This window comes from Trichogramma pretiosum, unplaced genomic scaffold, assembly GCF_000599845.2.
Source record: "Trichogramma pretiosum strain Unisexual culture from Peru unplaced genomic scaffold, Tpre_2.0 scaffold158, whole genome shotgun sequence".
Taxonomy (NCBI): domain Eukaryota; kingdom Metazoa; phylum Arthropoda; class Insecta; order Hymenoptera; family Trichogrammatidae; genus Trichogramma; species Trichogramma pretiosum.
The window spans coordinates 105,707-119,972 of NW_019641601.1; the positions used below are offsets into that span (position 1 = coordinate 105,707).

The window sequence follows — 14,266 nt, forward strand, 5'->3', positions numbered from 1 at the left end:
CAATAGATGCCATGCTAGTTTCAATTGCTTCGTCGGGAACTCCTTGCTTACTTAACGCTTGCCGGATAATAGAGCTGCCACCAGGGTAAGCGACTCCCAGAGTGCATGTGGCGTTCTGTTGGAAGATGTTAAAAGTTCTTTACTTGGTGAAAAATATATAAAATTCGAAATCGCAAGTGATTGAAAAATTGGAAACCAAGGTTGACCCCTCCAATACGGAACTATGACAATGCCAAGAGCTTTGTCTTGCCTGATTTTTCGAAGAACTTTTAAAATTACACTGAACGGAGGAAATGCGTAGAAGCGAATGTCATGCCACGACAAAGTAAATGCGTCGATTGCCTCTGCCTCGGGGTCTCTTTTCCAGGAGATGAAACGTTCGCATTTTTTATTTGATCTGCTCGCGAACAGGTCTACATCCGGTAAACCGAACGATTCGACTATCTGGCTGAAAGCTTCATCAGATAGTTNCTGGTGGCAGCTCTATTATCCGGCAAGCGTTAAGTAAGCAAGGAGTTCCCGACGAAGCAATTGAAACTAGCATGGCATCTATTGGAGTTTCAACTATAAAGTCGTACGACGCTGCATTAAAGAAGTGGTGGATATTTGTTCATCAAATCAAGGGAGATGTCTATGAACCAACAACGAAACAGATTATGGAATTCCTTCAACAGCAATTCGATCGAGGGTTGTCCCATAGCTCATTAAACATCATGAGATCGGCCATATCCCTCATTATCAATTCCGACATCGGCAATGATAAAAGCTTGAAGCGCTTCTTTTCCGGCATCGCGAAGCTCCGACCATCGCTTCCAAAATACAATACTACCTGGGATCCGAAAGTCATTATAGACTTTTACAGTGGCAAGCCGGCTAATGACTCGCTTACATTTAAGGATTTATCATATAAGTTGATTACTTTATTAGCTATTACTACTGGTCATCGGCTACAGACACTTTCACTCATTAAAGTGCAAAATATTAAATTTTATGAAAATAAAATAGAAATACTCATTCCTGACTGGATAAAAACAACGAGAAAAAATGTCTGTCAGCCGGTACTAATTTTACCTGTTTATCCTCCGAACGATAAAATTTGTCCGGCAACTACTCTCAAACATTACCTAGAAAGAACTAAAAGTATAAGAGGCTCGATCGATTTATTATTTTTGTCAATCAATAAGCCAGTTAAGGCTGTATGTAAACAGTCTCTTAGTAGCTGGGTGAAACAAACTCTTACAGATTGTAATGTTGACACTTCCACCTTTTCAGCTCATAGCACACGCCATGCTGCAAACTCAGCTGCTAAGAGACTGGGTGTGAACATAGATTCAATTTTACAAACTGCTGGGTGGTCAAATGTTGCCACATTCGCGAAATTTTATGATCGGCCAGTAATTAATGATAATTCGGAGTTCGCACTTTCAATTCTTAATAATTAAAATAACTAATAAATAAGATATTCTCATTTTATTGAATTTATCGTATTGAATGTAATACGCGAGAGAATAAATGTTTATTTGCATCTACTTTGATTGCCGTAGATTCCGTCTTTGAACATCTACATTTTGATCTTTTGGAGGAGGCGCGAAATACAATTGAACAATCGAACGAACTCCAAGAGTGAAGTTCGATTACGATTGTATGAGCGCCTCCTCCAAAAGATCAAGGTCCCACCCAATACTTACCCTTATTCATTGGAATAAGCCCCCTTTGAATCTACGGCTCATCTTTGGTATAATGACGAAATCCCACAGTCACCGCAGCGCGCCACCAGCGGCACCGCGAGCGGACGTTGGGATTCTTTACTTTTCATGTCTTTGTAAGTGTGGTCTAAAGTCACGAGAGGGAGTACTACATTTTGATCTTTTGGAGGAGGCGCGAAATACAATCATATATTCTCATCCAAATATGCATTTTCTTGTATAATCTTATGCACGAACAGTTTACTTCGTGGTCACTATTTTGTTAGAAAAAGTGGTTGGAAAAATTCGAAAAAATTCCTTAAGGTACTTCCATAACCATGATCACCTTTGATATTTATATCTTGAGTTCTTTACTGCAACAGGTCGAAAATAAAGATCAAAGTTGATTTTTCGCACAAAATTTTACGTATTTTTTTTGTTTAAACAATCATGACTTTTTTTCGAATCATCAAATCTCAAATTTGAGCCCGGTTTTTGAAAAGGCATTAAATTTTACATGTAAATAGGAACGCGCGAAGTCTTTTCAAGGTCCAAAACATAGAAAAAAATTGCGTTGATATCAAACGGAAAATTTCGTCACTTTAGGCGTTAATGGGTTAAAATTGAAATTTTGCTTTAAATGGTAGTTTTCATTATTGAATTGAAACGTACTAGTGTTCCTCAACAGTTTTATCACAGAATATTAAAGAGAATAAACCTAATTATAACAATGTCTCAATATTTAAATAAAGCTTTAACAAAACTCTAAGAAAATACGATTAAAAGAGCTCAAATACTCGAAAAAACTCGGGTACCCGAAAAAAGCTCGAGTACCCGAAAAAACTCGAGTAACCGAAAAAAAACTCGAGTACCCGAAAGTTTTCGGGTACTCGAATTTTCCCGACTCGGCTCGAACTCGACTCGAACTCGTCGGGTCGGGTTCGAGTCGAGTAAAACCCGAAAAATCGGGTACCCGCACACCCCTACTCCATCCCACTCAAGCCAGGCCCGCCAATCGTATAAATACGGGGGCCCTGGAGAGTACCGATAGCATTCGCTCACCGAGCTCTCGCTCACGCACTCTCTACAAGGCCCTGAACAAGCAAAGATCTTTGTTCGGCCTGAGAGTGACACCTCTCGTTCGGCACCCGAACAGATCACACCGTAGCTATCGCTCTTGTCTAGAGCTAGCTACTATCTCTCTGTCTACCTACCTACCTACCTACCTACCTACCTACCTACCAACCAACGAACTCATTTATTATTTCATTTTAATAAATAACGGGAATCAATCAATACTTTAAAAGTAAGTAAAAATATACTTGTTACCATCCTTTCTTCAGTGAATCTTTCCTACCTTACGTTGAATCTATCCGCCGACTCGCTCCTAGTCGAGACGTGAATAGTCAACTATTCCGATAATTTTATTCGATGATTACAGCGTCCATCGCAGAGATCGTTGGATAGTTATCATACACCGTGATTCTATTCAGGAGCTATCGGTTTATTGCCGTATGCCCAGAGTAATCACTCTACCTTCTACAACAATTTTATTCAGCTGCTAGCAACATAAGTGTTGTATGCGCAGAGTAGTTGTTGTATCCCTACGTGATTCTATTCAGGAGCCATCGGTTTATTGCCGTATGCCCAGAGTAATCACTCTTCCTCCGACAGCAATTTTATTCAGCTGCTATCGACATATTGTCGTATGCGCAGAATAGTTACTGTATACACCTTCGATGATTTTATTCAGGCGTTACCGGTTTATTGACGTATACCCAGAATAGTCGTCTCCTCCAACAGCAATTTTATTCAGCTGCTATCGACTTCGGTCGTATGTGCAAAAAAGTTGCAGTGCATACCAGTGATTATATTCAGGTGCCTTCGGCTCATTGCAGTATGCCCCGAATAGTAGCTTCCTCCGACAGCAATTTTATTCAGTCGCCATCGATTTCATATTGTATGCACAGAATAATTGTTGTTCCCATCAATAATATCATTCACCAACTGACAACACCCAACGTAGTAAACATAAACAATTATCTTCTTTGCCGTCAGGTGTGCTTGTACCAGCCGATAATCCTCAAGCAGGTCAAGAATGCACACGCTGCCGACCCTCTAGCACGCTTAACTCTAAACGTTTAACCAAGATAACTCAAAGGTGATCTAAGAGGCTAGTAGTTATTGGGCATCACCTAGGCCATAAGTTAAAGAGGTCCAACGACGCTATTACAGAACTTTCAAGATGTCTGAAAAAAGCATTTTTTTCCATGCGATTTAATCGTCAAAATCTTACTTATTCATGAATAGTTTAACATCTCATTACCATACTTTTTGATACATCTTTGTTCACACAACAGAACCGAATAATTTATGTAAGTTTATCCATTACTTGTATAAACAGGACTGTAATTGGCAAACTAAATGCAGGGACACTCTATTGAACCAAGGCTGAAACGAAAAGGTATTTGACGTTACGGTTTCTGTTGTCTTTAGATATTAGAAAATGAAACCACCAGAACGTCAAATACCATTTTGTTTGAGTTAGATTAAATTTTTGGAATTGTTAGCTATCAAATTTAACTTCCAAGTTACACATCTTTTTCTATTGTGAATTGATTTACTTGAATTTTTAAGTAGAATTACTCGAATTTTGTTTTGATTTAATTACTCGAACTTTGGATCGAATTACTTGAATTGTTAAAGGAGGCTGTAGCGATGCAAGGTGGTTCTGTATTAAAACGCTATATGCGCAAGGCTAATGCGCTACGCAGCGCACAGCGTCAGCATGGAAAAACATAGGGAAAATGTGTTGGATTCTTAATATCTTTTGAAAATGGCTGGAAACACCCATTTATAATTATATCATTCGAGAGCAAATAAGATTTCCTATAACAAATATTAATTTCATTAACTTGTAAAGTGATTTGAGCTCGTAGTACACTAAAAAAGGACACTTCTCATAAGATCTAATTAATGTTAAATGGCCAAAATGTTAAATCTCATTATTTCGCAAGTTTATTACATAAACTATCATGGGTTAAAATTCCACTTCGATCTACAGTTTTTTCTTCATTTTTGCTCCTTGATGTTCAATTTTATTTTTAATGTTCATAAAGACGTTACACATCTTACAGCTGTTCTTATACAGCTGATTTTTTTTATATTGTAAATTAATTTACTTGAATTTTTTTAATTGAATTACTCAAATTTTTTATGTATTTTGGGTCGGTTAGTCGGTCTTTTAGCCCAGATGACGTTACGAATATCGTAACGGCCTGTGTTTGTCTACACAATTTTTTGATGGCACGCACTCAAAGAAGTGTTAGGCAATCATACTGTCCAGATGATTTTGTCGATACAAGTATAAATGGACGTATTGTGGAAGAGCAGTGGAGGCAAGCGCCGTCGCTATGCGTTGCTATGCTCGCTATGCATTTTAAGTGTGCAGGCCTGACAAATATGATACGTACTTTTGAGGTCAAAACATAGGCCATTGTTTGCCGGTGTCGCCATGACGACCATCACCGGTCAAGCACGTAAGGGCGTCCAATTACAGGTATAGAAGCGCGCTTCACATGGTCATCGCAGGTATGCACAACACTGCAATGTTACGATATTACAGCAGTTGTTTCATTGTGCGTGTTTATATGATTTCGTATATTTTTGTTATTAGAAAAATATGACGGTAGATCTTTATTTTTGTCTACCGAGTCCGCATTGTCGCGCTGTCATGATGCTCAGTAGATACATAGGAATTCGCTTCAATGTGAAAATATCTAATGATTTGAAGGGAGAACAATTCAAATCCTTGTTTCTGAAAGTAGAATAAATTGAGCTTCCGTAGCCATTATGCAATTAATTCAACTTTTACCGCTTAATCTTCAACATACGGTTCCGACGATCGATGACAATGGTTCGCTTTATTAAAAAGGTATGGGTCTAATTGTTTATGCTGCATATATAAAAACATGATATTTTTCATTTTTAATTATTACAATCGTTCTATTATGGTTTATGATTAAATACGCTAACAATGATTCACTATACCCGAAAGACCCCAAAAATGTTGCTTACTTAGATCTTTTGTGAAATATGGTAATGAACACATAAAAACCAGTGTTATAGAAGATCCAAATGCATCGATCGATTTTAGTCAATTGGAGTTAGGAAATTTGGAAAAATTTTGTCTGCATACATGGAAGAATTGTTCGATATGAATTTAATCCGACAAAATATAGATAATATTGTTGATGAAACCGGAAATTGGAAAAAAACTGTGTTGAATTCTTTACGAGAATCCATCTTAACAATTTTTGAAAAAAAGTTAGTGAAACAAGGGGAAGTCGTCAATGAGCCCTTCGCTGAATATGATAACCATTTGAAAAATTTGACTCGAACTATAAGAGAATCAAGTATTTTGAAAAGATGGATTTTACATCGCACCTCAACCATACGTCATAGGTCAGGTAGAAGTACGAAAATTAGTCAAAAATGAAGGCGTAGTAGTTAATGATAATGTGTGCGGACAATATATATCAATTGAAGCAACGGTAAAGCAGCTTTTCAAGACCGATAATTTCTCAAAAAAAGTTAGATTATATGATAAAACTCTACAAAGATAAATCTGGAAATTTAAGTCATTTAATTTGTTCAGGGTAATATTTTTAAACTTTTTCGAGAAAAATTAAAACAATAAAAAATGGTTGGATAAACTATGGGCCGGGTAATTTAATTTTCTGTGTTTACCACCTGAGTTTGCATTAAAAATTGAAAATACATTTTTTACAATAATTTTTAATGCAAACGATAGACAGGAATTTGGCGCATCTGCAGTATTTGATCCATTGCTACAAGAGCTCATTGAATTAGAACAAAAGCAACTGTTCGCAACATCAAAAGGTTATCAGATATTTATCAAATTACAAATTGCATCACGGAGATAATTTGGGTATACACGAAACTCTTGGCTTCGTTGGAAGCTGCGTTGACGATTTAACTTTTTTCACTCCTATAGGGTCCTTCTCCACTTCCACACTCCACACTCCAACAACCTTCGGAACAACTAATGGAACCCTTGGAGCGATCCTTCAGTGTATTCGATCTATCACTTCAAGACTCAGATTTAGCAGCTGAAAACGATCTGACGATCGCCTACTTCACCATCGCCGGCTACGTTTGCACGGTTAAGGTACACTCTCTAGCATCTACCGGCAGATTTCAATCGAGCATTAAAAACCATTCACACTTCAAAGTGAATGGTCAACCTACTAGTACACTGAAAAATGTATTACCACTTGTGAGAGCGAATTTTTGAGGATGCGCCACCTAGCGGTCAGCTTCGAAGTTTAAAGGTTGAAAGTGAAGAGGGCGAGAAATAATATGCACAGGTATGGTAGTTTGACTGGACTTAATGAAATTCTGATTTTGGAGTGCATACAAATGATTAACTTTTACTCTATGATATTAGTACAATGCATATGTGCCAGTTACTTGATTACTAAGATTACTATTATCTTAGCCAAAAGGTCGAGAAACGGAAAGAAGACATGCCCCTCATGCATATGGCAATTTGTTGGAAATTCATCTATCTTAAATTAGAAAAACTTATACGTGAATATTCAAAACCTTTATAACTAATGACTGATCAAAGATCGAGTGCACATTTGCACCGCGAATCGCGCCATTAATGATCGTGAACAAAGATATGCACTTTTTTGTATAAAAGTGGCGAAAGAGTTAACATTTAAAAAAAAATTCAACTAACCATATACTCGATTTTCATTTAATTATTTTGGTCTTATGGGTATATGTTATTATTATTATTATTATTTACAATTTATTAACCGACCTTGGGTTGAGATCCCGTCTGGCCGTAATGTTGACTATGGAAAAATATTTGAATCATGATTTTAGAATGAAAGTAATGAGAAATTCAAATTTGTTGTCAAGACCTCTTAAAAGGGTTGAAAAAACATGTAAGTTCAAAAGTAAACTTGTTCATCTCCACCGAATGGGCCATTATTGTAATACGTTCTTTCGACAGCCAGAATACAACTATTCACCAAATCGTTTAAATAGTTCACCATAAGAGACATTATGGAAGTCATTCGAAAAATGAGAAGGCATAGAAAATTCACATAAATCAGAAAAATTGCAAAATTTTATATACTTGATTCTTATGATTCGGATGAATTTTATATTTATGACTTAATAATAAAAGCTGCAAATAATTAAGGGTACACATAATATAATAAAATGTGCTGAAAACTCAAATATTATGTCTTGCATAATATTTGTGATTAGTATAACAAAATAATGTAATTGAAAGTATTGTGTAAGTACAAAGGTCTTCTCAAGAAGGAGCAAAAAAAAAAGAAAAGAAAATAATTATTTAAAAATACTGTGCCAAATTTTATTTCAATTTCGTATAGACGGTATGTGAAAAAAACGACATGTTAATTTTCATTAACAAGCCATTTATGCGCAATAGATACAAATCTTGAACATGTTTTATCGTACAGAATAACGGAATTATCTCTTATGTATGTCTTTATCGATGTTTCTCATTGCAATGACCGCGATGGATTGGTCTAAGATCTAAAAGAAAACGCTTCGTTATAAACAGCTGACTTAATGATTGTTTGGTTAAAATTTGGTTACCTTTTTCATTGTTACATTTCTTATCACAACCCAATGCCCACGAATTAGGGTAGGTTTTTCCATTACTTCCACACACAGGATCTTTTATGTAAGGATGATCATTACACCGGCAGATCTTTGAACCAGGTTTTGGCTTGGGTGTGGAATTTTTCTCGCAGCGTCCATCGTGAACTATTTCGAGATCTGAAAGAAAGAATACAATTTTTTCCCTTAAGATTTCGCATTTAAAATCTTACTTCATTATTAATATTTTTTAAAATTACATTACCATTTTTATTGTAACATTTCTTATCACAGTTTAGTGCCCACGAATTTGGGTAGGTGTGTCCGTCGCTTCCACACACAGGACTGTATATGAAAGGACGAGCACACTTACAGATCTTTGAACGAGGGTCATCCTCGCAATATCCTTCGTGAACTTTAACAATGTCTGAAAAAAAGAATATAACTTTTTCCCTTAAGATTTCGAATTTAATAGCTTCCTTCATTATTAATTGTTTAAAATTACGCTACCATCATTATTGCTGCAATTTTTGTCACATTCCAGCACCTCGTCATTTACGTAAGATTTTCCATTACTTGCACACAAAGGCCTATAAGTTGTCAACTGAATTACGCAGGGACAGTTCTTTGAACCAGAACTTGGATTAGCTTCGACATTTATTGAAGCAAGGGCTGTATAAAATGAAAGATTTAATATTCTGTCCTCGTAAATTGCCAAAATTTTGGGTGATTATCTAAAAAAGATCATTTTATGTCCTGGCATACACGTGCTACTGTCAGTTGAATTCAAAATATGTCTACGCTTGAGGCTCTTATATAAATTCTGCATATACGGTCAAATTTTAGTGTGTGTATGCCTGAACACAAATTTTGTCTTTTTTATAATTACGGATACTAAGTACTTACTACTTAAAACGACTATCAAAAGCAGACACTTGAACATTTTGTGAACTGTTAGCAGAACTATTGTACACTGGGAAAAATGTCTACCGACTGGTAGATCCTTGGGTCGTAGTGCTGCTTGAGCTTGCAAGTTCAGACTAAATAGACTCGGGTAAGCGAGAGTATTGCTATCAGCTGTCCGGTTAGTTATCGGCCAACGGACGTTTATCTACCAAGCGAACTCAAGGTCAATAAGAAAGAAGAAATAGCTTAATGAACTCGGATAAAAATTAATTAGTCCAACTGCTGGAAGGTTTATACGGTCGATAGAGATCGACGAAATCGACTAGTGGTTTTTACGCTTGAACGGGGTGGCGTTGAACGGGAAATAATTAATAATCGTTCAAATGATGATCTCGGAATTCGATTCTACTAGAAATGCCGTGTAACGTAAAGTCGGGAAGCCCGTTGGAGATAAGGAAGAACCGATATGATACATTTTTAGCTCTCGGTAAAAGTTCTCTAATGCGTAATTCGTTGCTCATTACAATATCTACTGTGTCGTCAGCCAGCTTCCTCATCTCAAAATGCGCGCAGTGACTGGCGCAAACGCTGCGACTCGTCGTTTCCGGCTCGGACGCACGAGGAGTCAACGAGTCAGGGACAGATGCTCACCGAGTTAGGCTTCAGAGCTTCTAAATCCTGCAATAAACTCGCACTTGTTTAATAAAATCTATTTTGAGCTTAATTGATTGTTTCTTGTCTCTTTCCTTGCCTGGCTGATTGATTATACACGCAACCTACCTGGCCGACAAAGTATGGAACGTTGGTCCTTCTGATAATGTCGACCAAAAACTAGCTGTTTGAGATTTTTTATCGTACATACTTGCGAACGATTCTCTGTGACATCGAATTTTTTTCATTTTTTTACACTAGGAAAAACGATACTTGTGCTTGGTTAAAAAATTTGAAAGCATTACTGCTTCTCATACAGCATAAATACGCAGGCACCAAGCCTCCTCTCTCAGAGTAAAAACTCACCCAATTCAAGTCTACATTATATCATAATTTATCTTTCATGCACCCCTGTGATCATTTTATTTATTTATTTTTTTTATTTGATTTATATTGCTTTCAATCCTTCAGCTCTTGTTTTTAACGCATTCATCAAATTATTATTCATTCATTGCGCAATATCACGTGTACGGAATGAAAAACCAAAACGAGATTCTTCATCATCATAATCGATTAAAAATGCTTAACGTATGAATTCATTTTTATACATTAATGAACTTTTATTGCTATAATAGAGCATAAATCATGTGTGTTCAATTTATCATTGAAACAGACAGCTCTTATCTTTAGTTTAACAACATTTTTTTACTCTCTTATTCGTAATGTGTCAGCTCGTTTCGAAGACGCGACGTCGGCGTTGACCATCGAGTTTTATAGATTTACATAATTTATAAAAATTACTTTATTTTGAACAAGATATTCACACGTTAAAGAAGTGATTTATCCTCAAGATATTTTTAGAAGGCTCACTACCAAATTCTATTCTGAAGAGATGGTATGACCAATCGATCGTAACATCTCGCTTTTTTAGTTTTAATTTGTGCAACGGTAGAGTGGAAGAGTTCCGAGCCCTCTACCACTGTTTATTCAACTTTGTCCTTCTACCTTCCTTAGCCAATTGCAACGAAAAATTCGACGTCATGTGCATAAAGGTGTAGCGCAAAGGCCGTCTAGGCAGACTTACCGATGCAGCTGGCTATCCATCTTCCACGCTCAGAAATTACCCTTTTACTAAATGTTTGGCAGGAAAAAGTAATGCGTCAATATCTAAAAAAATCCATTAAGATTTCTTTTCATCATTATATTTGTGGATCAAATTTTTATTCTCTAGTTCTATTCACGCCGCGAGGCGCGTTACGAATAATATTGATCAAAAGTATAAATTTTCATGTAAAAAAAGTGGCGAAAAATTAAATTCATCTGATTATGTACTCGAGGCTCAAAGTTAGATTTGTACTTGGAAGCCATTTGAATGATTCAAAATAATTTAGCGCGAAATAAAGTAATTAAGAGTATTGAGAAGGAAACGCTACTTTTCAAAATATCTTTTAGTAATATTATCCATTAAGATTGTTTAAAATGTCCCGAGCCTAGCTTGATTTGAATTGTGTATAAGCGTGATGTGAAAAAAAACTGCAGGTTCATTTTCATTCAAGTCATTTATGCATCATAAATAAAAATATTAAACACATTTTATTGTTCAGAATAATGGTATTATTTCTTATTTATGTAGATATACTGGTGGGCTACTCATATTGCAACGTCCACGATAAGCTACTACAAGATCTACAAAAAAAAAACACTTGGTCATAAAAAGTTGATTAAATTATTATTAGTTTAAAATGAACATCACCATTCTTGTTGTGACATTTTTTATCACACTCCAATTCCAACGAATTTTCGTAGGTTTCTCCATTGCTTCCACACACAGGGTCGCTGACAAATACATGAGAGCACTGGCACTTGTCTGGTTGAATTGGGTAAGGTTGAACTGGGTAAGGTTGAACTGGGTAAGGTTCAACTGGGTAAGGTTCAACTGGGTAAACTGGTTCCACTGGGTACACTGGATCAAGATTTACATTACAACGTCCGCGATGAACTATAAAAATATCTGAAATCGATACGCTTCGTTATGAAAAGTGGACTCAATTATTATATGCTTAAAATGATCATTACCGTTCCTCTTATCGTAACACTTTTTGTGACACTGCAGCTCCCCTTCATTATCGTAAGTTTTCCCATCACTTGCACACAGAGGATCGTTGACGTATACGTGATCGCACTGACACTTCTCGTAACTAGGGTATATCTCAGGTTCAAAAGCCTTGCAATTTCCATCGTGAACTTTTACAACATCTGAAAAAAAAAATACAATTTCGTCCCTTCAGATTCCACCTTTTAAAAGTTGACTTAATTATTAATGATTTAAAATCGCATTACCATGACTTGTACGATGACATTTTTTGTCGCACTCCAGCGACCCTGCATTAACGTAAGATTCTCCATTACTTGCACAAAAAGGCGCGTAATTTGCTGTGACTGGACAGAAACAGTCCGTCGACTGCGTTTCTCCTAATGCCGACCCTTTTTTCTCATTTTCTAGGCATTTTCCATCGTGAACTTTTACAACATCTAAAAAAAAATACAATTTCGTCCCTTCAGATTCCACCTTTTAAAAGCTTACTTAATTATTAATTATTTAAAATCGCATTACCATGACTTGTGCCATGACATTTTTTGTCACACTCAAGCTCCCCATCATTTGCGTAAGATTTGCCATCACTTGCACACAAAGGATCGTAGATGTGATAATGAAAACATTCGCAGTTCCTTGAATCAGGGATTGGCTGAGGTCCGAGGTTTTTTGGGCTATGAGTCGTGAAATGCGTTTGCCCATTTGCCGGGCAATACCAATCGTGAACTTTTACAACATCTAAAAAAAAATAAAATTTTGTTCCTTAAGATTCCACCTTTTAAAAGCTTACTTAATTGTTAATTGTATAAAATCGCATTACCATGACTTATACGATGACATTTTTTAGCACACTCAAACGCATCATCATTAGAGTAAGATTCTCCATTACTTGCACACAAGGGCCTCAAGTCGTGTGAAACAGGGCAGTGACAGGCTGGCTTAGCTTCGACGCTTATTGAAGCAACAGCTGCTATAAATGAAAGATTTAATTTTTTTGTTTGAGAAAATAGTCGTAATTGTTGGATGATTTTAAAAAGAGTACATTTTTATTTCGGCTTACAAATGCGTTTGCCAATTAAATCGGCCATCTAAATGTGCGGCTATCATATATTATGCATATAATTTACATTTCCGAATGTTAAGGGAATCATTCGATCGGATCATTGAAATATACGAGACAAAAAAGAGAGCAGAATGTCACAGTCGTAATGCATGCATTTCAGTGCCGTAACGATTTTGTTTCCATCATAGTCATCTCAGAAGTTGCATATAATGAGTAATAAAACATTTTCATCCATAACGAAATGATTTTTTGCTTGATTTTGATTCTTTCTGTAAAATTATTAATGTTATATTTTTGTTATTTTATAACGCTAAATTGAAATGAAAAATCAACATGGTAATGAAAAAATGTTCATATTGCTCATCACATACAACTTTTAGCGAGCTAAAGTAGTTAATGAGATTGTTTGATTTTAAGTATAACGCTGAATTTCCTGCATAACGACAGCAATGCTTTGCCTCTTTTTTTCTGTAGAATATTTGAATGTTCCATCGAATCTTCCCTTAACATATGGAAGAATAAATTACATGCAGTTTTAAAAATCTCAAATTTAGACGGTCAAATTTTATTTCTAACAGTCTACGTGAGCCATAATACAAAATTTGTCTTTATAATTATCTAAATGTACTTACCACTTAATACGACTACCAAAAGTCGAAACTTGAACATTTTGTGAACAATTATCAGAACTATTGTTCACTGAAAAATTGTTCGAGTGACTGCTATGTCCTCGTGTTGTAGTGCTACTGCTGCTGCTTGGGCTCGCAAGTAGAGACTAGAGGCTAGAGTGAGCGAGAGTATTACTGCACACGGTTGGGTTTTTTCACAAGGAAGTAGAATGACCTTACACAAAATGAAAGTAAAAGTAAAATTAAAAATTAAAAATTTTAATAAGACTTAGCCAAGCCTGCAGTATGACAAACCGGTCTTGCTGTAACAAGTGAACTCAAGGCTAAGAAGAGTGAACAACAAGTAGAACAAACTATCACTAAAAACAAATTAGTCTGGCTGCTGGAGGGTTTCCATAGCTGATCGAGATCGACAAAAACGACCAGTAGTATACGACTTATTTTTTCCCGTTAAATCTGAAGATCAAGATAATTTTTAAGAAAAATGGACTGCGTTGATAATAATATTTTCAATGATGACTCCAAGATTTGAGTCTACTGCATAATGGTATCATATATGTTTGCAGAACCC

At 36.1% G+C, this 14,266-nt stretch overlaps 2 protein-coding genes across 2 annotated transcripts; both read right to left on the bottom strand.

Moving 5' to 3' along the window:
- Positions 1-8,198: 8,198 nt before the first annotated feature.
- On the bottom strand, positions 8,199-9,325 carry LOC106651234 (serine protease inhibitor dipetalogastin-like). The gene is made up of 5 exons (XM_014369674.2): positions 9,258-9,325; positions 8,862-9,023; positions 8,617-8,778; positions 8,349-8,531; positions 8,199-8,285 (listed from the first exon to the last, which is right to left on the bottom strand). The coding sequence occupies exons 1-5, from the start codon at positions 9,292-9,294 to the stop codon at positions 8,239-8,241; spliced, it is 591 nt and encodes a 196-aa protein (XP_014225160.1). The 5' UTR covers positions 9,295-9,325; the 3' UTR covers positions 8,199-8,238.
- Positions 9,326-11,529: 2,204 nt separating this feature from the next.
- Positions 11,530-13,978, bottom strand: LOC106651233 (serine protease inhibitor dipetalogastin-like). Its single transcript, XM_014369673.2, has 7 exons — positions 13,699-13,978; positions 12,824-12,973; positions 12,523-12,741; positions 12,249-12,440; positions 11,985-12,164; positions 11,662-11,919; positions 11,530-11,594 (listed from the first exon to the last, which is right to left on the bottom strand). Exons 1-7 carry the CDS (start codon positions 13,733-13,735, stop codon positions 11,530-11,532), a joined length of 1,101 nt encoding a protein of 366 aa, XP_014225159.1. The 5' UTR covers positions 13,736-13,978.
- Positions 13,979-14,266: the final 288 nt, after the last annotated feature.